Source organism: Peromyscus maniculatus, chromosome 2 (genome assembly GCF_049852395.1).
Source record: "Peromyscus maniculatus bairdii isolate BWxNUB_F1_BW_parent chromosome 2, HU_Pman_BW_mat_3.1, whole genome shotgun sequence".
Classification (NCBI taxonomy): domain Eukaryota; kingdom Metazoa; phylum Chordata; class Mammalia; order Rodentia; family Cricetidae; genus Peromyscus; species Peromyscus maniculatus.
Genome location: NC_134853.1, coordinates 172,849,214 through 172,876,254, shown reverse-complemented (window position 1 = coordinate 172,876,254; position 27,041 = coordinate 172,849,214). Strand labels below are relative to the sequence as shown.

At 40.9% G+C, this 27,041-nt stretch overlaps 1 protein-coding gene across 8 annotated transcripts in view; it reads right to left on the bottom strand.

Annotated features, from left to right (window-relative positions):
- Nucleotides 1-27,041, bottom strand: part of Gnb1 (G protein subunit beta 1) — a 78,425-nt gene that overhangs the window by 12,551 nt on the left and 38,833 nt on the right. For 5 of the 8 annotated variants that reach the window (XM_076565877.1, XM_076565874.1, XM_076565881.1 and 2 more), the window contains 5 exons: nt 26,498-26,546; nt 17,822-17,918; nt 10,691-10,729; nt 9,030-9,136; nt 1,586-1,649 (listed from right to left, as the gene is read on the bottom strand). In XM_076565877.1, coding sequence (XP_076421992.1) covers nt 1,586-1,649; nt 9,030-9,136; nt 10,691-10,729; nt 17,822-17,878 — 267 coding nt within the window. In that variant the 5' untranslated portion in view covers nt 17,879-17,918; nt 26,498-26,546. Of the gene's footprint in view, nt 1-1,585; nt 1,650-9,029; nt 9,137-10,690; nt 10,730-17,821; nt 17,919-19,276; nt 19,359-26,497; nt 26,547-27,041 lie in introns of all 8 variants that reach the window. The other 3 variants (XM_076565880.1, XM_076565878.1, XM_076565879.1) reach the window with 2 other exon arrangements.

Below are 27,041 nucleotides of genomic sequence, written 5' to 3'. Positions count from 1 at the left end.
TAACTGCAAATATAAGGTCAGTTTAGGAGACAGTAACTGAATCATATTCATTAATTCATTAATTCATTAATTCTCTGTCTCTTTTACACACACACACACACACACACACACACACACACACACACACACACACACTGAAATAACCAAGTTGTATAGTGGTATCATAATTAATCTTGTCATTTAGATAGAGCTGCTAGAATTTCTGCAATCTTTTACATGTATCTATTATTTCTTAGGAAAACACAACTGACTTCAAGATTATTTACCTTTCCTGGACTGAAGGCAGCATTCAATTTTTTGAGGTTTTATTTTATTTTAATTTTATGTGTATGAGGATTTGCTTAAATATATTTACCATGTGAGTGCAGTGCCTGGGAAGGCGAGAAGAGTACCTAGATTCCACTTTGAACTGGAGTTACAGATGGCTGTGAGGTGCTGAAAATCAAACTCAGATCCTCTGGAAGAACAGCCAGTGCTCATAACCACTGCCCCACCTCTCCAGCCCCAGAACTTGTTTTTTACAGTGTATGTGCATGTGTGTGTGCATGTGGGTGCACGAATACGCCACTGCAGGTGGATATGGAGGCCCGAGGCTAAGTAATGTCCAGACTCTTTCCTGACCATTCTCCACCTTATTTGAGACAATGACTCACAATTGTATCTAGAACACATCTATATGATAAGTCTAGCTAGCCAGTGTGCTTTGGGAATTCCTTGTCTCTCTCTTCCAAATGCTGGAATTACAGACTGGTCACCATACCCACTTAGCATTTAATTGGGTTCCGTTTTTATTGTTGATACTGTTTTCTTGAGGAAGGTCTCATGGAGTTCAGACTTGCTTCAACTTTATTATGTAGATAAGGATTATTTAATGCGTTAATCCATCCTATCTTCCTTTCTCAAATGCTAGATTACAAGCATACACCACCATACCCAGTATAATTTATTTCAATATAAGTCAAGTGAAGATTTAATCTAGAGATTTGTCCCTATCAGGCAAACATTCTACCTAGTATCTCTGTCTTCTGTTTTTCTTCCCTTCCTGTCCCCACCGTTTTTTTGTAGTACCTTGTTATGTTACCTAGGGTGAGTCTGACCACCTGGGCTTACCCAATCCTCCTACCTGGGCCTCCTGAGTAACTAGAATTACACTCTTAACACTTTGCTGGGTTACACTTTGTTCTTATTTTTTCTCGTTCTGGGAATCAAACCCGGGGAATTATGCCTGACAGGCAAGTACTCTACCACTGACCTACATTGACAATAACTAAATTTTCAAGTATAGCAGGTTTTAGATTATATCTTGTTTAATAAACTAAACAAACTACTAACCAAATGGAATCTACATTTCAGTATTCTAGAAATAAGTCAGGAAACCGGAACCCCGTTCTTCTACCAACACAAAGAAGCATTCAGCTCATTTCTACATGGTTAAGACAGGAACCACAGCACAATTGTGTGTCAAGCACAGGGACCAGCAACATGAGCTCTTCTATCACCCTCAAGATCATTACTGAACAAAAATTTCTTGAGTTGTCATGAGCAGACTGTTAGTGTTCCCAGAAAGAATCTTGCTTTTACCCACCTTGTTTGTGGTATAGCTGTCCCAGATGATGAGTTTCCCATCCTGAGAGGCGCTGACAAGGAGCCTAGAGAAAAAATAAAGGAAACAAATCTTTGTGATGTCCAACTAGAGCTTTAAAATTACATTTACTTGCTCAAAATCAAATACACTTAATAATAAGAAAAAGAGGATCTAAATGTTTGACCAATGTGACACCATGATTGTCAGGTAACAGTTCAGTCTTAGGGACACCTGGCTGATCAGACTACCAGCTCCTCTGTTAACTGAGAGGTAGTACTGACCTCTACTTGGTTCTGCAAAGTTTCTTTTTTATTCCAAGTTAAACTAGATACACAGATTGGTCCAGAGCCTTAAGTAGTATCAAATATTTAGGATACCATTTTGTTCCATCTGGTAAGAGAAAACCTGAATATTATGGGAAAAGCTTGAAATACTACCCATTCAGGAATCATTTTAAACACCCTGTCCTGTTTTTTTTTTGTTTTTTTTTGAGGGGGAGGGGTTGACACACATTATAGTCATTTAAAGAAGAGGGAACTTTGAGAAAATGCTTTCACTCTATTGGTCTATACGCAAGCCTGTGGGATATTTTCATGACTAATAACTGGGCAGTGCCATGCTTGGGCAGGTGGTCCTGGATGGTATAAGAAAGCAGGCTAAGTAAGTCCTTTGTGGCCTCTGCTTCAGTTCTTGTTTTCAGTTTTCTGCCTTAACTTCCTTTCGTGATTAGACTACAACTACAAGCTGAAATAAACTTTTCCCCAAGTTGCTTCTGCTCATGGTGTTTAATAGTACCAAGAGAAAGCAAACTGGAATACACTGCATGAGCTGGGATGGTAGTATACATTGTAATCCAAGAATGTGGGAAGTGGAGACACCGTGATTGAGAGTTCAAGGCCAGGCTTAACTATGTAACAAGTTTGAGGCCCAGATTCTATCCCCAAAAGCCACGGAAAAACAAACAAACAAACAAACAGCATAAAACTTCCCAGACTGAGATCAAATTAGAATGCTAGTTTCTATAAAAACTAAGGACTCTCCACAGTAGTTAAGATGACAAAGGACAGAACTGTACATGATTAGGCAAAAGAGACTACCAACTATCACGAATTATGAATTGCTTGTGACTCTGTCCTGATTCAGGGCAGCTGTGCTAAGTTTGGAATCTGTCCTCTGTATTTGCAGAATTAAGGCAGGATACTGTGGAAGGCAAACATGACTAGTAGGCAAAGAAATCTAAGTTATCTAGAAAGCAATCTGGGTGAGAGTAATTCTGGGATCATCTTAAAATGCAACGTGGTTGCATCTTAAAATCCAAAATAGCCATTTAGGGAGGTGTTTTGGATATGTATTCTCACTCCCCCTTACGTCATCTTAATAATTTTTTTCCTTCATAGTAAACGGTTATTGAGCTGGGTGTGATGGTTAAATAAATGTCTTTAATCCCAGTACTTCAGAGGTAGAGGCAGGTAGATCGCTGTGAGTACAAGAGCAACCCGGTCTACAATAGTGAATTTCTGACTAGCCAGGGCTGTGTATTGTAACTATCAAAAAGGAGAGAAAAAGAAAAAAGTTGTTGACAAGAATTTTTTTATATGGCTCAAAGCTGCAGTTTATGACTACATCCTTGTTCATTGTGGTAACTGGCAATTTGTGCAGTGGAAAGATGTCTCCATAGGTAAGAATACTTGCAGCACAAGCTTGAAGACCAGATGCCTAGCACACATGTAAAAACTAGTCATGGCCAGATACTGGTAACCCCAGTGCTGCAGTGGAATGGAGTTAGAACCCCTGGGATCACTAGCCTACCTAAAAAGTGATCTCAGGTCCAGTGAGAGATCTTGCTGTAAAGAAGTAAGGCAGTGGGCAGGAGTCTCCATGACGGGTAAGGTGACTTGCTGACATCCCATGCAACCTAAGTTTTGGATAACTGTTGCCTTGCTTGCTGACCTTGACCTTGATATCCTCCCTATACTAATTCCCTGTCGGGTTCAACCCCCCTGAATGCTTAAGGGAAGTTCCTTGTCTGTGTATCCTGCATAATGGGTGTTAACAGCTTAGATGCAAGAATGTAAAACATCGATAGCAAACTTCTGCCCTCCGGGGTTCTCCCATTGTGCTGTAAGCCTATATTTAAGACCTCCTCCCTCCTTCAATAAATGGCATTCCACATTAAGGCACAGTGATCAAGCAGGTCAACCAACCTCCTTCCTTTGGCTTCTGAACAGGGACGTGCGTGCATATATATGTACATACGTATGCATGTATGTATGTAATGTGTTTAGCAGAATATTAATTTATACTAAGATTCAATTGTGTGTGTGTGTGTGAGAGAGAGAGATATGGGGGAGGGGGCAGCCATGAGAGAGAGAGACAGAGACAGAGGGGGGGGGGCAGGCATGTAGAGGTCAGAGGACACCACAAAGAAATCAGTTCTTTTCTACCTCCATGTAGGTTCCAGGGGATCAATTATTTTATTGTATTGGTTTTTCCGAGACAGGGTTTCTCTATGTAACAACTCTGGCTGTCCTAGAACTCGCTTTGTAGACCAGGCTGGCCTCGAACTCAAGAGATCCTCCTGCCTCTGCCTCCTGAGTGCTGGAATTAAAGGCATGCAAGTGCTACCACACCTGGCTCAGGTGATCAATTTAATGGAGGCTTGCTTGACAGACACTTTTACCTGCTGAGTCATCTTGCTGGCCCTAAAATCCAACTTGTAATAATATTCAAGATGCTTTCTCAGTCCTGTGGGTTTTTCTCCCCTCTCTACTTCCCAGAGCCTGGTAAAGTCTCTTTGGCTGGGTCCTTCTGAGTAACTCAAGAAGATATGAGGGGTTTGGATGTGATTGCCACTCTTTGTTCCACGCAGCTATCTGGCTGGTTCCCAGTTTCTATCTCTACTGGAGATCAGAATGGGAAAGACTTCAGACAGCACAGTGAACTATGTTGGTTCCTCCAAGTTACATGACCTGAGATTAGAATGTGTGTCTTCTTTCACCTTCTGGAGGATCAGCTCACGGCTTAGCATTGTCTTAATTCCTCACTGAGTCAGCAATTATTGAGCTCTCTGAAGGTGACCCCTTAACTTGGAGGATGAGCTACTATAGATGTCTCTTAATACCGTTTCTCAGAGCCTCGAAAAGACCAGGCAGAAATAGAGCAGCAGAGGGCCCTTATACTGTAATAAGGTGAAAGCACCTTATATATGATGACTAAACATGGGTAGAGGAGTGGACTTTAAGCACCATAAAAGGAGAGCTTGAGCAACTGTCAGCCTTGGCTGTACAGTATCCTATCTCCAGAAAAGGAAGAATCATCTAAGGAGGTAAAGAGATGGCTTAATAGTCAAGAGTTTGCCTTGTATGCTCAATGCTCCAGAGGGCTAAGGTGCAATTCATTTGTGAAGAACAATTTACTATGCAGGAAACCTTGAATTGAATCTGTAGAACAGAAGAAAAAAAAGTTGTAGCAACAGGCTTGATTGTAGTGGGTAGCCATTCCAGCTTTGACCTGGAATTTCCAACCCCCATTGAGGCCTCGGTAATGGTCACGCCTATAAGGCGGGGCTGAGAGAGGATGCTGAAGATAGGAGTTCTGGATGCAGGGGCTTTCTTGGTTCCTGGACCCTGGTGGTAAACCGAGCAGAGTTTCCAGAGAACACCGTGGGACTGCGCTACACCTTTCCCAGACTCTGTACACTATCCATTCACTTGTAAATTACCCCACAAAATAAACCTCCCTTTTAACTACGTGAAGTGGCCTTAATAATTTCACCAATACTTGGTGCCTGTACCCAGTTTAGTTCTGTGATAAATTCTGTGACAAAGGATTGAAATTGTCCTTCTGTCACAATATATTTTGTCACAATATGCATTGTTCTTTATAAAGGAAGTTTATATATCAAAACATGGCTTGGCAGGGTGTGATGATGCACAGCTTTAACACAAGCACTTCGGAGGCAGACAACTGGACCCTGTAAATGTGAGGTCAACCTGGTCTACATAGTAAGTTCCAGGACACTCAGAGCTCTGTGTGTGTGTGTGTGTGTGTGTGTGTGTGTGTGTGTGTGTGTGTGTGTGTGTGTGTGAGAGAGAGAGAGAGAGAGAGAGAGAAGCATGGTGTGATGAGAGAGAGAGAGAGAGAGAGAGAGAGAGAGAGAGAGAGAGAGAGAGAGAAGCATGGTGTGATGAAAGTGTCAAAGGCCCAGAATGAATGGCTGAGTTTTACCTCCAAATATGCCCTAATATTCTTGTAGCTGAAATTTCTAGAATAGATATGGTTTGATTAAAAATTTGAAATTAGCTGGGCGGTGGTGGCGCACGCCTTTAATGCCAGCACTCAGGAGGCAGAGGCAAGTGGATCTCTGTGAATTCAAGGAACTACAGAGTGAGTTCCAGGAAAGGCGCAAAGCTACAGAGACATCCTGTCTCGAAAAACCAAATAAATAAATAAATAAATTGAAATTAAAACCTATATGATGTCACTATCACATTGAAAAATAGCTTTGTGTGGACCTGGAAGAACCTCTTGCCCTTCCTTGAAACAAAACAGCACATTCTGTAGGACTCAGTGTCTAAGCCAGAAAGAATGATCATCTAAAACAATCCCTAAATTCTATTTTGGAAGGTTTTATTTGCCTTTTGTTGTTGTTGTTGTTGTTGTTGCTTGTTTTTTGAGACAGGGTTTCTCTGTGTAGCTTTTGGAGCCTGTCCTGGAACTCACTTTGTACACTAGGCTGGCCTTACATTCGCAGAGATTCACCTGCTTCTGCCTCCCAGTGCTGGGATTAAAGGTGTGTGCCATGGCCACCCAGCTTTATTTGCTTTGAGACAGGGTTTCATGTAGCCCCAAGCTAGCCCAGAAATTGCTGTGTAGCTGAGATTGATCTTAAGCTTCTGTAATCCCCCTGCCTGCACCTCCTGAGTTCTGGAATTATAGGCATACACCCTCCTCCCTCCCCCCTAGTTACACAATACTAGCGATATCCCAGGTCTAGTGCATTCTAGGCAAGTACCTGTCAGCTTAACAGCTCCAGTTTATTGACTGATTGGTCTTTTGAGAGCCTCAGGGTGATGTTGTCCAGTTCAAAGAACAATAGTAAAACACATGTCATATTCCCGGCATACTGCCCAAGAAAGAGAATAAACTAAAAATCACCCATGAGCCTTCCTTGTTTACAGGAATATCATGCTCCTGATATAAGAATATCAGGACCTGGTATCCTGTTGATACACACATCTTCTTTCTGACCCATGAATTTCAAGGCAAACTCATGCTTAAGACTAGTTGGAATACAAGCCTTCGTATCTCACCCTAACTACCCTTTACTACTCAGGCCACACACCTGTTCTCAGATCTTTGAATACACCTACCCGAAGCACACACTTACCTTTCCAGACAACTCATTGAGAGCTTAACTGAGGAAGGATGACATAGTACCTCAAGAGGCCAGAACCCAGCATTTGATTCTCAGTCCAGGTCCAGGGCTATTGACTAAGGCTCTTGTAATGTTCTCATACATGGAAATAAAGCTATCTCGTACCACTTACCTTTGATGATGCATTCTGTGATGCATGGATCAGTAAGAATATTTTCTTTCATTTCATACTTAATTTTATACATCTTTAAAGGATATCTTTGAATTTAACCATTTTCTAATTTTATTTATTTTGAATGACCTTTATTTTTAATTGACAATAATTATGGACTATATAAATTGCTTAATGTTTACATTACAGAATGATTGAACTAAGTGAATTTAGAATCTTTTTGTGGTGGGAATATTTAAGATCTATTTTCTTGGTAGCCTAGTGGTGGTGGCACATGCCTTTAATCCCAGCACTTGGGAAGCAGAAGCAAGCAGATATCTGTGAGTTTGAGGCCAGCCTGGTCTACAGAACAAGTTTCAGGACAGTCAAGACATGGAGAAATCCTGTCTCAAACATCCTCCCCCAAAATCTATTCTTGGGCACCTTAGTGATATACAATTGCCTAGCAGGCATGAGACCCTAGGTTCAATGCCCAGCACTGCAAAAAATAAGCAATGAATAAATCTACTCTTAACCATTCTGACAGCAACAACACAATGCATTCATGATCTGAAACATACTTCTAACTGAAGCCGAACCCTCTGAGCAAGAGTGCAACACCCCACTCCCTTTTTCTGTTCTAATGGGACTGCTTCCATCATTAAACGATCACGATCACATAAAGTGCTCATATGCATAAGCAATTGTATAGGGACCCTGAGGAGAACTAAAGATAGCATCTTTTGTTCTCTAGCTATTTATACCCTAAAGCAGATAATTTCACAAAGAAAAGCCAAGCAGAAATTCCACTCTGATAACAAAAAATGGAAAAAAAAAAAAAAAAAAAAAAAAAGAGGATGTTAAGATTCTGTTGGAGCTGGGCAGTGGTGGTGCATACCTTTTATCTCAGCACTTAGGAGGCAGATGCAGGTGGATCTCTGAGTTCAAAGACAGCCAGGGCTGTTACAGAGAAACCCTGTCCCAAAAAGCCCAAAAAAAAATTCCACTGGGTGTGGAAAAGCTAGCTACAGTCACACGAACTATGTTGCACTATGTTTCATTGTAAGTGGAGAAGAAAGACAAGAGGCCCAGAGGTCCAATAATAAAGGGTAGTTATCAGCATATAAAAGATACAAATGCAAAAATGGAGTATCTCTTCAAATGATAAGCAAGTAGATGGTAGGGCCATGTGAGAGGATAAGGATAGCAATTCATTTATATTCCGTAAGTCTTCCAGTGAGAATGAAAAAAATCACTGGAGACCACATTTAGTTTTTGGGACCAGTCTGCTGCTGAAAACTTAGCACCTTATACCTTCTGTTGCTCAATTCTTGCATTATAACCCAGGCCACAGAGTAGCTAGGAAAACAAAGATCCAGTATCTAAAAGGTGAGGTGTGAAGAAAAGCTGGTGCTAGCATGAAAAAAGACAGTAGTGCAGTCAGACAGTTAAACAGGGATTTGAATGAAGAATATGCACCTGTGAACATTACACCTGGCTGCCAGGCAACTGATGGAACAAGTTTTCTAACTTACCCCCACCCCCGCCGTCTCAGATGGGGTCTCACTATGTAGCCTTAGCTAGCCTAAAACTCACAAAGATCTGCCTACTTCTGCCTCCTGAGTACTGGGGTTAAAGGTGTGTGCCACTATGCCCATACCAACTCAACTCCCCCCCAACCCCACCCCGAGACAGGGTTTCTCTGTGTACTTTTGGTGCCTGTCCTGGAGCTCACTCTGTAGACCAGGCTGGCCTCAAATTCACAGAGATCCGCTTGGTTCTGCCTCCTGAGTGCTGGGATTAAAGACATGTGCCACCATCGTCCAGCACCAACTCAACTTGTCAACCATTATCTTTCAGAAATCCAACATTTCAACCAACATTTCAAGCACTGTTTTGGAAGGGACCATTTGTACCTTGAGTCTGTGCCCCAATGCATGGCATAAATCTTGGCCAGATGCCCCCTCAGCGTTCTTCTGGTTCGCATTTGGATTCTTCCCACTGGATCAATGTTGTTTGTGATCTTAAAATATAAAGTTAGTGCAGATTAACTTCAGCAAATAGACTTTCCTCCTGCATTCTGTGGGTTCTGTCATATAATATCAACTGAGAACCAAAAAATATTGAATGGAAAATCCTGTATTAGAATATTTTATGTGTATGCATTGAGGACCAGTGATCCCTGAATGCTTGTGTGCAACATGCATGAAGGAGCCCTAGGAGGTCAGAAAAGACATTGCATCTGGAATTATAGAGTTATGAGCCACCATGGGGTGTTGGAAACAAATGCTCTTAACTGCTGAGCCATCTCTCCAGCAGCCAATTCATAAACTTTAAACTACACATTGCTCTTAAGTAGCACGATTAAACTGTTCATCCTGCAGTGCCTGAGCTGTGAATCCCTTTTGCCTAATGAGTCCACATGTTTGTCAAGTAGCAATACACTACAGCCATCATGCTCTTTACATGCCACAGTACCTATGCAACTCACTTCTTTTTATCCAGTATGCAGGCACCGTGTCATCCCACATCATCCCAGTGCAAACAGTAAGATATCTTAAGATCATGAGCGTATACCCATGTAACTACTCTAGAATAGTTAAAATTTTATTATTGCTTTATTAAATTATGAGTTATCTGCACCTTTATCTAGTGTGCAAACCATACTTTAACACAGTCATGGATACACAGTTAAAAAAAAAATCTGTGTCTACCTATGAGGTCTGAGGACCAGACACCAATTTCCCAAGGAGAAGATGTATTTCTATCTGTTGTGCTAGTAACTTTTTTATTGCGAACCTGACACAACCTAGAGTCACCTTAGAAGAGAGATCCTCAATTAAAGAATTGCCTAGATCAGATTCCTCTGTGGTCATATCTGTGGGGCACTGTCTGGACTGTTAGTTGATGTAGCAGGGTCCAGACCATTGTAAGCAATACCACCTCTAAGCAGGTTATCTTTGGCTGTTTGAGAAAGTGGGCCAGTCAGCAATACTCTATGGTTCCTGCCCTGACTTTCCTTGATGAATTATGATCTAGAAGTGTAAGCCAAAATCAATCTTTCATACCCAGGCTGCTCTTAGCCAAAGTGTTTTACCAAAGCAAACATAACTATACAACAAGAGTTGACAGCCATATATGTATTTTAAATGAATTTTATTTATTGGGATAGAGGAGTGGTACACATGTGCAGAGGTCAAAGGACAACTTGTGAGAGCCTCCTACCATGTGAGCCCTAGGGATTGAACTCAGGTTGTCAAGCTTTGTGGCAGGCACCTTTGATCCACTGAGTCATCTTATCAGCCCTGTACATGTTTTAAAATCAGTTTGATTCTTTTCGACATGAGTCTGGCAGTAAAATTGTTGGTCATATGGTGGAGATCTCATTTTCATTTAAAGAACATTCACTGGTCCTCAATGCCTATCTATCATCAGAATCAACTTCCAAAATAAAAAGTCTTGGCAGTGGTTTTATATTCTCACCCCACAGGACAGAGTACTCATTCCTGAAGTTCCACATGAATGCCCACATCAGACTGTGCATTATGAATGAATGATAGGTGGAATTGTTTCTTACCTGAGAAAGAGTCGCATCTGCACATGCTTTACGTGCATCCTATGAAACAACAAATGGGAATTAGTTGTATTTCACACTTTCAATCTCACGACTTTCCCTACCAAGGTTTCAGGAAGCCTCCACTGTCAGGATCAGTACTCTTCTTTTTACCTCTTCTTTAATACTCCCAAGTTCACTGCTGCTTTTGAGTTGTTCACGCCACAACAGAAATGATTCACAATCCCTAACCCTGCATAAGACATGCACATTCCACAGAACTCTAGGGACCCTGGAACTATAGATAATTCCAGGAAATATCACACTGGAAGTCTGTATAGCAGTGAGTGCCCTGGGAGCAGAGGCTACCTTCCCACAGCCAACACATACCTGCTCTGTCTTTCCCAGTCTACCTGAGAGCAGGAGGAGTTGCAAGGAAAGGAACAGGCTGAAGACCAGCTTGCTATCCAGACCAAAACACTTCTCTTGAGAATGCATTATCCAAGGACTTTATATTCAAACCAAACAATTAAATTTAAGTTCTATGAAAAGAATTGGAAATCTAGAATTGTTAATAAAATTCCAAATGGTAACAAAATAGCAGTAGGCAATATTTTCTATCTATAAAAACAACCAATGCAGCTAAGACCTACAAAAGAATATATCATTGTAATTTTTCTTTAATTTATCAAATTAATTAAAAAGTATTTTCAATAATAAGTGAAATAAGCCTTTTAAAAAATCTCAAAATAGCACACATATATAACTACAAAGATATTCATTATGAAGGAAAATGACACAACCCCACTTTTAAAGTTCAAAACTTAAGTACAGGCATAATTCAAAGGAACTGATAACCTTGACTAAGAAACTGACCACCTGCTTCAAAAGCAGCAGCTGGCAACAGTCCAGGTTCTTCAAATGAGGTAGCACATTCCCAGATAAGTGTTCAAGGATAAACCACCTTATAGTGCAGGAGTTTTAATTTACAAGTTGATGACATGGTAAAAATATTGAGATGATGATCACTGTATGAACAGACTTCTAGGTTCAAAATTCATCCTTAATGATTCTGCTTATAATCAAAATGCAATTCTATAACCAAGTATTTCTACATAAAAAAAATTGCAGTAAAATGCACAGAAAGGGCTTAGAATAGCAAATTATTATCAAGGGTTTTTCATGCCAATACTTGTTGATATAATGTATAGATTTGGATTTAAAAGACTAATAAGAATTTTAAAAATAAAAAATGGAATTTAAGCAGCTTCACCTTGGTTGGTTTCTAAAGACCAAAATGGTTGAATGTTTCTGACACTACAACTACTCCTAACAAAAGAAAAATTTAAACAAATCATATTCTAGCCATCTTTAGTCAACAAATGGTCAAAGATCCATGCAGTTCCAAAATTGCTTAAGACAAAACCTTGAACATTTTTCAAATGTCAGAGGACAACTTGTGGGAGCCAGTTCTCTCCTTCTACCACATGAGTCTTTGGGCCTGAACTGCAAAAGCCATTAAGAATGATAGGCAAGGCCAGGTGGCGGCGCACGCCTTTAATCCCAGCACTCGAGAGGCAGAGGCAGGTGGATCTCTGTGAGTTTGAGGCCAGCCTTGACTACCAAATGAGTTCCAGGAAAGACGCAAAGCTACACAAAGAAAACCCTGTCTCAAAAAACCAAAAAAAAATAAAAAATAAAAAACAAAAAAATTGTAGGCAGCAAGTACTTTTACTTGATGAGCCATCTTGCTTGTCTGAGAATTAATTAATTAATTAGAATTGAGATAGGGTCCTTTAGCCCCTGCTGGCCCAGAACTCACTATGTAGACTAAGCTGGCCTCAAATTTATAGACTCACCTGCCTCTGCCTCCTCAGTGATGGAATTAAAGACATGTGCCACCATGCCCAGCCACAATAATTTCTTTTTCTTCTTCTTCTTTTTTTTTTTTGGGGGGGGAGGGGAGAGGCAGTCGAGACAGGGTTTCTCTATGCAACAGTATTGGGTGTCCTGGAAATCACAGAGATCCAGCACCTCTGCCTCTCGAGTGCTGGGATTAAAGGTGTGTGCCAACACCGACCAGCACACAGTAATTTCTTAATGGATTCATGAATATGAATATAATGTCCACTCAACCAATCAGTCAATTTCCTGTCCTGTCTGGGTGTGAGAGCAAAAGCTCCACCACAGAAGAGGCTTGACCCATCTCAGGAAGGCACTGTCACCTCCCACTGAAAGTAGAAAGTCTGCGTCCAGCTCAGCTCAGTCTCTGGGTGAGTACATTTTGGACTGTGTTTATAGTGCAGCTCATCAACCAGAGTAAGTTCAGTTCTTCTGTATCTAACACATGTATGTTCTAATTAAACATTTGTTTGAGAGCCCATGTTTCCTTAGGAACAACAAATACTGACAGTTTTTGTTTTTTGGGGGGGCAGGGGGTTGTCTTAGGGTTTCTACTGCTGTGAAGGGACACGATGACCAAGGCAACTCTTATAAAGGAAAACATTTAATTGTGATGGTGGCTTAGTTTCAGAAGTTGAGTCCATTATCACCATGGCAGGGAGCATGGCGGTGTGCAGGCAGACATGGTGCTGTCTACATCTTGATCAGATGGCAACAGGAAATGGACTGTGACACTAGGAGTAGTTTGAGCACAGGAGATCTCAAAGCCCACCCCAAAGTGACACACTTCCTCCAACAGGGCCATACACCTCCCACTAATGCCACTCTCTTTAGGGGCCATTTTCTTTCAAATCACTACAGGGGATGTTTCACATGAAAAACAAATCTAAGAACAAACAACAGATAGTGAGACCCTGTTTCAAAAACAAACAAAAAAGTCCTCCTTTTCCATTTGGAGACCAATGGTCTTCACTTCTCCTCAATAATCAATCCATTGTAAAAAGCAGCGCAGTATTGAGAGGCAAGGTCCAAATTCAATGCAGTCATTTGTGAAGATAATATTCATTAGGAGAGTGAAGCAGTATCTTTACTAGGAATGGACAAAGACAGGGCTGTCCACAATGGAGGTCTTGGGCCATGAGTTACTCTGTGCTTGTTAAACACAGTGAGTGTGAACTGAAGTATGGCCTTATAGTGAGGCGCTGAACTTTAAAAGCAAAACAAAACTGAAATGAAAGTACTGTAAAGTACTGACTGAAATAATACTTTAATTAGCTACATGGGACTAAATGAAACTTGTTAAGATTGTTTTTACCTGCTTTTTACATTTTCCCTTTTGGGACAGAGCCTTGTGTTGCTCACTTGGTCTCAAACTTCATTTTCTTTTTCTTTTTTTTTTTTTTTTTTTTGTTTTTTGTTTTTTCGAGACAGGGTTTCTCTGTGTAGCTTTGCGCCTTTCCTGGCGCTCACTTGGTAGCCCAGGCTGGCCTCGAACTCACAGAGATCCGCCTGGCTCCGCCTCCCGAGTGCTGGGATTAAAGGCGTGCGCCACCAACGCCCGGCATGGTCTCAAACTTCATATGTAACTGAGAATGGCCTTGAACTCCTGATCCTCCTGCTTCTACCTCCTGAGTACTGTATACAGGGGCACTCTGTGGGTGCAGAAAAGAGGGCACTAGGGACTATACATGTGACAAGAGTAAAAACATGGGGAGTAAGTAAGCCTGTATATTATAAATACTTGCATGACATTTACCTTGGCCATGCAATCTTTCTTCAGCTACTGTGAAACAATTTGAGCTTCAGTAGCTATAAGGCTATAACCATCTAGCGTTGTAATGCCACTAGCTTTTCTGAATATTTCCTTTTCTCCTTTCTAGCTCTGTTCTAAGCATGCTTTCCCCAACTCTTGGGCTTTCTTATCCTTTCTCTAAATCTCCCCTCTGCCATGTAGTTGACCTCCATGCTGGCTTAACGTTAAAACAGAATAGCTATCTCCACTCTATTCCCCTTAAAAAGTTCAAATCACAAGCCCAATATAGTGGCGTATGCCTTTAGTCCCTAGCACTTAGGAGGCAGAGGCAGGCAAATCTGTGACTTTGAGGCCATTCCAGGATACATGGTGAGTTCCAGGACAGCCAGAGCTACATAGTTAAGACCCTATCTCAAAAGAGCAAAAAACTTAAATCACACTATAGTTTAGGACTATCTTCAAGATAAACTTGAAAAATAATTCTAGGTCGTTATTCAATACCTATTCCTTTGTCCCTCAGAATTTTAATTTTTATATTCTTAGTTTTCAGAACTTTTGGAACAAAGAAAAGATAAAAATCTCAAAGGCATATGGTCCATGCACAGGCCTCAAACTTTCAATACTCCTGCTTTAGTCTCTAGATTTGCTGGCATTACAGGCATGCCTCATTGTACCTGGCTTTAAGTTCTGTTTTTCTGTTTGTTTGTTTTTTTTTTGGTCTTTATTTTGTGTGTGTTTGTGTGGGTTTATGCAAGTACCTGTAGAGGCCAGAAAAAGTATCAAATTCCCTATCCCTTTAAGATAGGGTCTTACTATGTAGCTCTGGAGTTAAGCGTTACATGGGATTGTGATCCCCTTGACTTGGGTGCTGGGAACCCAACTGGGGTCTTCTGAAAGTGTAGCAAGTACCGTTAACTGCTGAGCCATCTCTCCAGTCCTGCTGTTACCTTTTGAGACTAGGTCTCATGGTACCTAGGCTAGCTAGTCTCAAGCTTACCATATAACTGAGGATGACTTTGAACTACTATCATTCGTCTTCCTCCCAAGTGCTATATTAAAGATGTGTACCACCATGCTTAGCTCCTGGCTTTAAGATTTTAATTTAGGGGAAGCCAGGCATGCTAAGCAATCCCAGTTATGGGGGAGACTGACACAGAAGGAACACCTGAACTCACAATTTTGAGATCAATCTAGTACCATAATAAAGAACCTGCCCCCCTTAAAAAAAAAAAGTAACCCTAAAAAAAACTTTAGGTGAGTATTAGGGCTAGAGGTGTACTTCACTGCTATAGTACTTGCCTGCCATGTAAAAAACATAATACATTTAGGGAAATATTTGATATTATTCAAATTTGTTTTTCAGGAAATAACTTTATATCATACCAAATATTTTAGAAGGTTTTATTAATTCCAGGGGAGTAGACACATTAAAAAAACACTGACCAGGACAATCTAGACTCAGATGTCCAGGCATGAAGTACTTACAGCAGAGGATATTTTATATTTTCTGTTTTATCTCTAGCTCTAAATCTCAGGCAATTCTGGTTATCTTTTCTAAATTCAAGAGAAAGTTGGCAGTGGTGGCACATGCCTTAATCCTGGCACTTGGGAGGCAAAGGCAGGTGGGTCTCTGTGAGTTTGAGGCCAGTCTGGTCTACAAAATGAGTTCCAGGATAGCCAGAGCTGTTACACAAAGAAACCCTGTCTTGAAAAACAAAAAATCAAAACCAAAACAAAACAAAAAGGCTAAAATGATGCTAGAGATTTCCATAAAGTCCCACTGACGGGGGCTGGAGAGATGGCTCAGAGGTTAAGAGCACTGACTGTTCTTCCTGAGGTCCTGAGTTCAATTCCCAGCACCCACATGGTGGCTCACAACCATCTGTAATGAGATCTGGTGCCCTCTTCTGACCTGCAGTCATACATGCTGTATACATAATAAATAAATAAATAAATAAATAAATAAATAAATAAATAAATAAATAAAAGTCCCACTGGCAGCCTGAATACAATTGACAAATTAAAGGAAATGTGACTATTGTTTAAGGAGATACTGATTGTTGCCAACAACTGCTGTGTGATGGTCTGTATGTCAAATTGCTCTGATTGGTCAATAAATAAAACACTGATTGGCCAGTGGCCAGGCAGGAAGTAGGTGGGATAAGGAGAGAGGAGAATTCTGAGAAGCGGAAGGCTGAGGCAGAGAGACACTGCCAGCTGCCGCCATGACCAGCAGCCGCCATGACCAGCAGCATGTGAAGACACTGGTTAGCCACCAGCCACGTGGCAAGGTATAGATTTATGGAAATGGATTAATTTAAGCTATAAGAACAGTTAGCAAGCAGCCTGCCACGGCCATACAGTTTGTAAGCAATATAAGTCTCTGTGTTTACTTGGTTGGGTCTGAGCGGCTGTGGGACTGGTGGGTGACAAAGATTTGTCCTGACTGTGGGCAAGGCAGGAAAACTCTAGCTACAAACAACTTATTGAGTAAGACTCTGAGAACAGCTATATCCTTACAAATGAGAACATGAAAATCAGAGAAAGCTATTTCAAATATACAAAACCCTAAACAAAATGAAAACTAGGTTTTTTTCCCGTTAAGTCTTAAGTCTTTTTTCCTTGCTCTTTAGACCAAGTCTAAGAAAATACATACTTGAATTGTCTCCATATAATGTTGAGTTCAAGGTCAACCTGATCTACATTTTGAGTTCCAGGACAGCCAAAGTTACATAGTGAAAAGTGAAACCCTGTCTCAAGTAACAAAAAATAAAATATAAACCCCTAAACTATAAAACCCACATTTGCTTGGCATCAGTTCTATCTCTAGTACCATCCCATAAGGAAAGAATCAGAATACACTGAATTTTATCTTTCCCCTTCATTTTTTTTTTAAAAAATAGGATTTCTCTGTGTAACCCTGGCTGTCCTGGAACTCAGAGTTCCACCTGCCTCTGCCTCCTGAGTGTTGGGATTAAAGGCGTGTGCCACCACCCAGCTGAAATTTATCTTTCATTTAGTTTTGTACTCAGGTAGACACATCTGCTCTCTCTGGTGACCCAAGAGCTGTTATGTACATTCCAATGGTCATCCTGGAGCACAACCCACTTCAAAATCATGAAAAATAAGACAGGCACATCTAAAATACCATTTTATTGATCCTTTCACTTTAAGTAACTTTTTCTTTCTCAGTTTAGCAGCTTTCCTCTTAAAGCTGATGCCACCTTCTCATATAGTGACCCACAATAGCCAAAGGAGGACCTAAAAACCTAGTTCCCCAGATTAAGAATTTCAAAGTCTTTGATGAATTTTATAGAAACGCCATGTAAATTCAAGCAACAAATTAAAGTAAGAAAACAAAATTTCTGAAACATAATAGACCAGGTATCTGGAGCATGATTAGCACATAATAATGCACAATTTGCACAATTTCACCTCACTCTGTTATGCATATAACAGGTACCTTCTGATCTGAAACATAAATAAACATGGCTACATACTCTAATCTGGTTCTTCAGTTGCTCGGCCTCCTGCCGCAGCTGGTCAAGTTCACTCATCTTCAGGTCTCAGTGCTTTCCACACTTCAGAATCCAAGCTCTGCAACAGAAACATGGCATGAAATGGACAAGCTATAATATGATTGGTTAATTGAAAACTTAATTTTGAGTAATTTATAAAGCAAGTAAAACACTGGGTGTGGTGGCATACGCCTTTAATGCCAGCACTTAGGAGGTAGAGATAGCAGGATCTCTGTGAGTTCGAGGCCAGCCTGGTCTACAAAGAGAGTTCTAAGGATAACCAAGGCTGTTACACAGAGAATCCCTGTCTTTTAAAAAAAAAAAAAAACCTAGAAAATTGAAAACTTCAGAGCTATGATCTCATAAAACAGAGAACTTTCCTACAGCATTCATAAGAACTTTTAAAACCCTATCTAGGACTGGAATATAAACATAATCATTATTTCTTACTGACTCTGTATAGTACAACAATGTCTAATACATTGCTGAAAATGTAGTAGTAGACTGAAAATGAAAACTGTTAATGTCAATAGTGGTAGTATAATACACTAGTTAGGTGTTTTAAATATTTACTTATTTATTATGTATATAGTGTTCTGTCTGCATGTATCCCTGCAGGCCAGAAGAGGGCACCAGATCTCATTACAGATGGTTGTAAGCCAGGACGTGGTTGCTGCGAATTGAACTCAGGACATCGGGAAGAGGAGCCAGTGCTCTTAACCTCTGAGCTATCTCTCTAGCCCAGAAAGAAGAGCTTAAGTTCAATGCCAACCTGTACCACAGAGACCCAATCTCCAGAAAAATAAAAACAATATCACTTAAAACAGCATAGGCCTTTCTCATGAAAAGATTTTGAGTCTCTCAGAAACCAAGAACAATGCCAGACATCCAGAATAGCTACCACATGAAGAAACCAGGAGTAATTTCTTCAGGAAACAGGACTAGGGTAATCTGGAAAACTAGTACTTTGAAGCTATGGCAGTCATCATGAGCCTTAAAGGACAAAGGGCATCCAGTATCCAGAAGTCCTCTACTTCTACTAAAACCCTAGGCTGTAGAGTCCCAGGAAGCTCAGAAATATCTTCACCCTTTTAGGTATAAACTGAAAAAGGCTGGTCAAGTGCTGCATACCCAGCCATATAAGACAACATCCCCAAACTCAGAGACAACTGAGATCATCCTGTTATAAAACATGATTTTTTTCAGCCTTGGGATGCAGAAGTTCAGTTGGTAGAGTGTTTGACTAACATATATGAAGCTCTGGATTTGAGCCCAGCCCCAGGGTAAATGGGATTCAGTGGTGTACATCTATAATCTCAGCACGTTGGAAATAATCAGGAGGATCCGAGTCACCCTTTAAGGCCATCCTTGGCTATAGAATTTGAGGCTAGCCTGGGATATATTACAACTGTTTCAAAACTAGATAAGCAAACAAACCTGACTTCCTAGATTGGAGATATAGTTCAGTTAGTAGATTGCTTGCCTACAATATATGAATCCTCACTCATGCTGTAATCACCTGTAAAACAGGAAGTTCAAAGTCATCCTCAGCTACACAGTGCTTTGAGGTCAGTCTGTACTACATTAGTCACTGCCTCAAAAAAATAAAACCAGAGTGCGGTGGTACATGCCTTTAGTCCAGCAGCTAGGAGGCAGAAACAGAAGGATCTCTGTGAGTTCAAGGTCAGCTTGACCTACATACCCAATTCCAGCATAGCCAGGACTTCACAGAGACCCTGTCTCAAAACACCAACAAAAATAAAAATAAAACAAGAAAGAGACTTCTTTTCCTTAGAGGAAGTTATACATAGAGACACCTGTGTGCCTGTCTGGAATTCATTTCGGTAGCCTAGCTTGGCCTTTGAACTGATAAGCAAATCTCTTGCCTCAGAATCTCAAGTGCTGGAATAGCAGGCCTCATGTCACTGTACCTGGCATACAGGCTGCATTTCTGACAAAGATGTTGGCTGTTAATCATAAATGTGATCAAAGCACCTTAAAATTGAAGGTGGAATTGCTTAATTCCCCATGAAAACTACAGAGTATGAATGTTTTGACAGCATTGTATTTACGTGTGCCATGTGAATGCAAATAAAACCTTAGGAGTGATGGCATGCCTCTAATCTCCAGAACTTGGGAAATGTAGAGGTAAAAGACTGCTTTTAGTTTGAGGCCTCTCTGGTAATATGGTGAGCTCCAGGGTACCTAGGACTGTGTCAAGATCATCTCAAATCTTTCTCAAAATTCAAAAGTTAATATCACATGCTTAACTAACCACTGTTATTTTCATTAAGAGTAAAACATATCATGGGTAAATCATCTGGATGACCCCACAGCTTAATTGCTAAAGCTCCTTATACTTTTCTATTCTACAGAAAAATATGAATACCCTCAATGAACCACACTACCAGCTCCTGATGCATATAATGGTAACAAAATCCCCTCCAACTAAGTGCCTTTGTTGCTGGTCAGGACAGAAAGTGCTTAACTTGAGAAAAATGAATTTGAGAGTAATCACCAGTATGGACTACCAAGAAAAGCCTATAAGGTGCAGCTGTGCACTAAACGAAAGCCTCCATATTCCTAGACTAGCACCTGCTGTTGCCGAGCTCTCTAGGAAAGCAGGATATGGAGCAACAGAGCTTCCAAGAGATCTCTGACCACAATGGTATTCTCATTTTCTGTCAATGCTCCCCCACCCCGCTCCTGCCTTTATTAAGAGACTATCTTGCCAGGCGGTGGTGGCACACACCTGTAATCCCAACACTTGGGAGGCAGAGGCAGGTGGATCTCTGTGAGTTTGAGGCCAGCCTGGCCTACAGAGCTAGTCCAGGATAGGCTAGTCCAAAGCTACAGAGAAACTCTATCTCGAACCCCGCCAAAAAAAAGAGACAATCTTGTTAAACCAGCCTAGTATATGAACTAAATTTACCATTACACCCGTCTGACCTCATACTCTACTTCTCCAGTGCTAGCATTACAGGTATGTACTACCATCTCTGGCTACAGTGGTTGTTTTTAAATGCATTAAGAGTAGATGCTTGACTCACTAGGAAAGCTTCACAAAGGGAGAACACTTCAGGCTTCCCTGGACATCCCTAGCATTAGAGAACATTATTTACTTTTGCAGGAAAAGACTGGGCCATTCTGTCTTTAGCACACAAAATCTAAGAACTAAAGTTTAGAAATATTCATAGACAATAGAATAAAATTCCAAATGAATAAAAACATGGTGTTTAGATAGAAAGATGTGGTGCCATGTTAGTCTTGCATGTGTTTGGCTTGCTTTACCTTACAGATTGCAAATCCTCTCACTGGTTTTACAGAGTCAGGGTCACTATATTCCACCACTTCTTACCCTATTAAAAGTCACTCTGGCTATAAAGATCTTCCACCCAATGCAGCATCCATGTAAGAAAAAGTAGCAGCCAAAGTCACGAGGTACCCTGAACTAGTCTAGTCAACAAGCAGCAGTTGCCCCAGACATAAACACTAAAGTTGACCTAGCTTTTACATCACAAGACTGAAAACAACACACTTAACAGGGTTTTGTAAACAGAGGAATTTTCTGAGCTGGCTTAAAAGCTCCTCAGGCTCGGTAGCCAGTAACTTACAGAAAGTCATCTCAATAGCCCATCAGCTTTATCAAAAAATTTTACTAGGTTTCTAGTAAATCCATTTTCCTAGTTTTAAGCACTATAGTTGGGTGACTTGTCATGTATTTTTTCCGTAGTATATGAAAAGAGCATTCAATTAAAAAGAAAGATTTTTAGGTCAATAAGATGGCTCTGTGGGTTTAAGTCCCTTGCTATGTAAACCTGATGATCTGAGTTCAATCTCTAGAACCTACCCCTAAAGGTGGGAAGAGGAAAACTTGACTCCATAAAATCACCCTCTGACTCTCACACAGTATGTTTAAAAAAGGAAAGGAAAGAAAAGAAAGGATCTTAATAGCTAGTAATCTTTTTTTTTTTTTTTTTATCTTTTTATCTATTTGTGTGTGTGTATGGAACACACCTGACAAGGACAGAGGATAACTTGAAGGAGCTGGTTCTCTCCTTCCATGAAGCATTAACAATGGATGCCTTTACCTGCTGTCCTAATATTTATTACCTTTTACAGTCTGGAGTATAGCACACAACTGCAAATGCTATTTACACTGCTTTAATGATTTAAAATAAATGTATGTTTAAGAAGTCCTACTTACATTTAATCACTTTTGACTTTCTCCTCAGTGTCGTTAGTCCCTTGGCCCTTCTGGAAACCCCACCATCAGGTCTGCCTGCCTGGGCAACTCTTCTCCTCCAAAGCACGTCCCAGGTAAGCTTTGGCTATGCTGAGGTGGCACTTTCCACTCTAATCCACTAAGACAGGACCTGCTGAGGCCTCAGGACTGCCCGTGACCCACATCTGCCCTCAGCTTTACTTAGAACTGCTGTTTAGGAAATCTGAATAATTTAAAAGCATAGGGCTAAGGATGTAGCTCAAAAGTAGGGTGCTTGCCCACTACGTGACAACAAACAAGCTGATATGACCTGGCCTTACTTTAAGTGACATGCAGTATCTTTAAGTAAAGTGCTAACATGATTAGAATAGTTCACATATGTGGTATGAGATGTAACATCCCCAACTTTGTGACAAAGACAGCAGCCGCAGAATGCCCCTCCAATCAAGATCCCTGGGAAGGAAATCATGACAGAGTACCTCAACAGTGACCTCAGGGCCCTACTATTAGACAGCTACTAACAATTAAACTTGGGCTGCAAGCCTGCTACTGATAAAAAGGAGAAATATGGGCCATTGAGATGGTTCAGCCAGTAAAGACACCTGATGTCAAACATGACAGCCTTATTTTGATTGCCCAGGATACATCTCATATAAGGGGAGAATCAACTCCTGCCAGCTGGCCTGACTTCCATATGTGCATTCTGGTACCCATGCACACACAAAATAAACTATAATTTAAATTTTTTTAAAGATGCATATTTTGAAAAACAATTTCATTGTCAGTCAGTGGTGGCACACACCTTTAATCCCAGCACTCAGGAGGCAGAGGCAGGCAGATTTCTGTGAGTTCAAGGCTAGCCTGATCTACAGAGCGAGTTCTAGGACAGCTAAGGCTGTCCCAAAAAACAAACAAAAAAAGGGAGGGGGGCAATAAAAAGAATTTCAGTTTCTCCAACATACAAATAGGACCTCACTAAATCACTTTTCACTGTGGTCTGGGAATAACATCATCTATGTCACAGAGCTAAAACAAAAATTAAATGAGATAATCAGTCTGACAGTGTCCCTCAACCATAAGCCTCTCAGTGATTATAATATTGAAGTGTTCCTTTCAACAAAACAACTCAAAGGTTAATAGCTGACATCTGAGTAGAAGTCACATTGGCAAAGAACACTACTGCCCTTGTGTGAGATGCTACTTTCAAAGACAGGAATTTCTAAAAGATTTGAGGTTATGATAGTGGCTGGGGGTGCTAAGTCAATGCCTTTGATCCCAGCACTCAGGAGGCAAGACAGGTATGAGTATGAGGCTAGCCTGTTCTATATACTGAGTTCCAGGATAGCCAGAGCTACATAGTAAGTAAGATCCTGTCTTAATCTGAAAGAAAGGAAGGGAGAGAGGGAGGGAGGAAGACGGGTGTGTGTGTGTGTGTGTGTGTGTGTGTGTGTGTGTGTGTGTGTGTGTGTGTGTGTGTGTGTGTGGTTTAGACCAACTGTGAAGCCAAACCCAAGCAAACAGCACTAGACCTGAATACAGACAGGGAGCTGTGTAGGAAGCAACTGCCAACACATTTTGTAAGTGTGATAATAGTATTGTTTAATGTTTAAAGATACACAAAGTATTTAAGAACAAAGATTCTCCTCAAAACAAGCAAGAAATAGAGAAATGGATAGGGGTATATGTAAGAAATAAGATCAACTATGAGCTAGTGATGATTTTAAGTTTGCTGATAGGAGTTTTCCAAGTGGTTAACTTTTTGCATGTATTTCAGTTTTCTATTAATAGTCACCTTTTAAATTTGGTAAGGTGAAACATACTTCTAATCTCAGCACTCAAAAAACTTAGGAGGACTTTGAGAATTGGGTCAACCTGTGCTATAAATTAATATCCTGTTTCAAACCTCTTTCCTGCCCCATGATTCCCAAATTTATGGACTTTGAATCTTGATGCTTGACTGAAATGTAAGAAAACAAAGAGAAAAGAAAGCCGGCTGGAGGCACTTGCCTTTAATCACAGAACTCCGGAGGTGGAGGTAGGCAGATTTCTGAGTTCCAAGCTAGCCTGGTCTACAAAGCTAGTTCCAGACAGCTGAGGCTACACAGAGAAATCCTGTCTCAAAAGCCAAAACCAAACACAAACATACAGTAATAGTTAGGCATTATTGCAAATGCCTTACTCCAGTTCTGAAGGGTTGGTTACACTCTTTTGACCTCTGTACAAACATAGGTACATGTGTGCAACCCACGGGTGTGCACACACACTCACACATACACAGAGAGGATAGTGAGATGGCTCAGTTTATAAAGTACCTGAGCTCAGATCAGCACCACAGCATCCATGTAAAAAACTAGCCATGATGGTGACTGTAATTACAGCACTGGGGAATCAGAGATAAACAAAAACCTAAAAATTACTGGCCATCCAGCCAGCCTAGCTGAATTAGTGAGTCTCATATTTAGTGAGTGAACCTGTTTCAAAAAACTAAGGTAGAGGGCTTGGGAAGAGAGAGGCATTAAGAGCACGCACTATTCTAGTGAGAATTCAGCTTCAAGGCAATCTGAACCCTCTGGCCTCTGGGGGCACTTGCACTTACACGCAAATACCCACACACAGAAACACACACACATATAATTAAAAATAAAACCAATACACACACACACACACACACACACACACACACACACACACACACAAATTTTTTAAATAGAGAAATGGGACAGATATTGGTAGCTTACCCCTGTAATTTCAGCATGCTGAGAAAACGAGGCAAGAAGACTGCTTGACTTTAAGGTCAGTCTGGCCTACAAGGTGAAACACCATAGGGAAGTTGGGGGCAGCAGGCTGAAGAGATAGTTCAGTGGTTAAGAATACTTGGTTGCTCTTGCAGAGGACTGGGATTTTGTTCCCATCACCCACACGGGACTAACAACTATCTGTTAACTCCAGTTCCAAAGGATCCAATGTCCTCTCTGACCTCCAAAGGCACTGAATAAATGTAGTATACAGATACATATATGTAAGTGAAACATCCATACAATTAAAATAAAAATAAGAGGATATGGGGTGAATTCCCAGCATAACACCTGTCTGTAATTCTGTTCCAGTGGATTTGGTATGCTCTTGGGCCTCTGCTTGTACTGCATGCACATGGTGCACAGACATATAAAACACACACACACACACACACACACACACACACACACACACACAATCTCAAAAAAAACTTAAAAATCTTAAAAAAGAAAAAAAAAGGCCTTTAATCCCAGCACAGGGGAGACAGAGGTATGAGTTTGGTTAGCCAGGCCTACATTTAGTAAGACAGACTGGAAAAAAAGAAAAAGGAAGGAAAGGGAGTGACCTCCTAAAGTGCCAGCAATTTTCTTGAGAGAATGAGGCAGGTCAGGGCCAGACTAGACAATACAGCAAAAGAACAGGTAAAACTGTGACAGAGTAATAGAGGCCATGTAAGAGAAAGTAAAACTATAACAAAGGAGCTGGAGAGATGGCTCAGAGGTTAAGAGCACTGGCTGCTCTTCCAGAGGACCTGAGTTCAATTCTAGCAACCACATGGTGGCTTACAACCATCTGTAATGAGATCTGGTGCCCTCTTCTGGCACGAAGAACACTGTATACATAATTAAAACAAAAACAAAAACAAAAACAAAAACCAAGCCGGCGTCGGCGGCATACTGGTGGAGTGTAATCCCAGTACTCAGGAGGCAGAGGCAGGTAGATCTCTGTGAGTTCGAGGCCAGCCTGGTCTACAGAGCTAGTCCAGGATAGGCTCCAAAGCTACAGAGAAAACCTGTCTCAAAGAAAAAAGAAAAAAAAAAAAAAAGAAAAAATAAAAAGAAAACAAAAACAAAACAAACAAAAACCTTAAAAAAAAAAAAACCTATAACAAAAACTAGGTAAATAAATTAAAAAATCCACGCTGGGCTGGTGGTAGATGTAGCTTGCCAGTAGAGCACAGGTGTAGCACGGGCAAGGACCTCAGTCAGACACCTAGCCACAAACACACAGAAGAAATGTAAATACTGTACTTTAAGAATTGATCAGTGCTGGGCTCTGTGGCATACACCTTTAATCCCAGCCCTGGTCAGGCAGGTGGATCTCTTGAGTCCCAGGCCAGCTTGACCTGAAAGTGAGTTCCAGGAGAGCCAGGGACACAGAGGAACCCTGTCTTGAAATATAAAACAAAACAACTGTTGAGTATCATGATGGACATGGAGCACACTTTTAATCACTGCCACTGGGAGGCAGAGGCAGGTGGATCTTTGTGAGTTCAGGGCCAGCCTAGTGTATATAGTGAGTCTACACAGCCAGAGTTACATAGTGAGACTCCCTCAAAAAAACCAACCCCCCCCCAAAAAAAAACCCCACAAACCACAAAAAAAACTGAAGACTACCAATTATATATGTTAAGTTACCTTAATTCAGAAGTGTTTCTGGTCTGTTTTCCCACACATGTAAGTCTATCTGTAACAACAGAAAAAGTTATGTTTTTAGCATAATGAGGCTGTGCTAACAGCTACATTAGCTACATTTTAGGAAAGAGCACATAAACCATCCTCTTCTCTACTATTTTCTCCCCCATAAACTGCTCTACTCATTATAGCATTTAATTTTTCAGCACTGAAAAATAAAGAAGTGAAGAGCAGGTATGATGATACATGCCTTTAATCAAAATACAGCACTCAGATCTGACTTCAAGCTCAGCCTGGTCTACATAGTAAGATCCTGCCTCGAAACACACACACACACACACACACACACACACACACACACACACACACACACACACACACACACACTAAAAAAAAACTACAGAAACAGTAAACAAAACAGACAGACAGGGCCTGGCAAGATGGCTCAGTGGGTAACAAAACTTGCTGCCAATCCCAATGACCTGAGTTCAATCCCTGAAAGCCACCATCAGGTAGGAGAAAACCAACTCCCAAAAGTTGCCCTGAC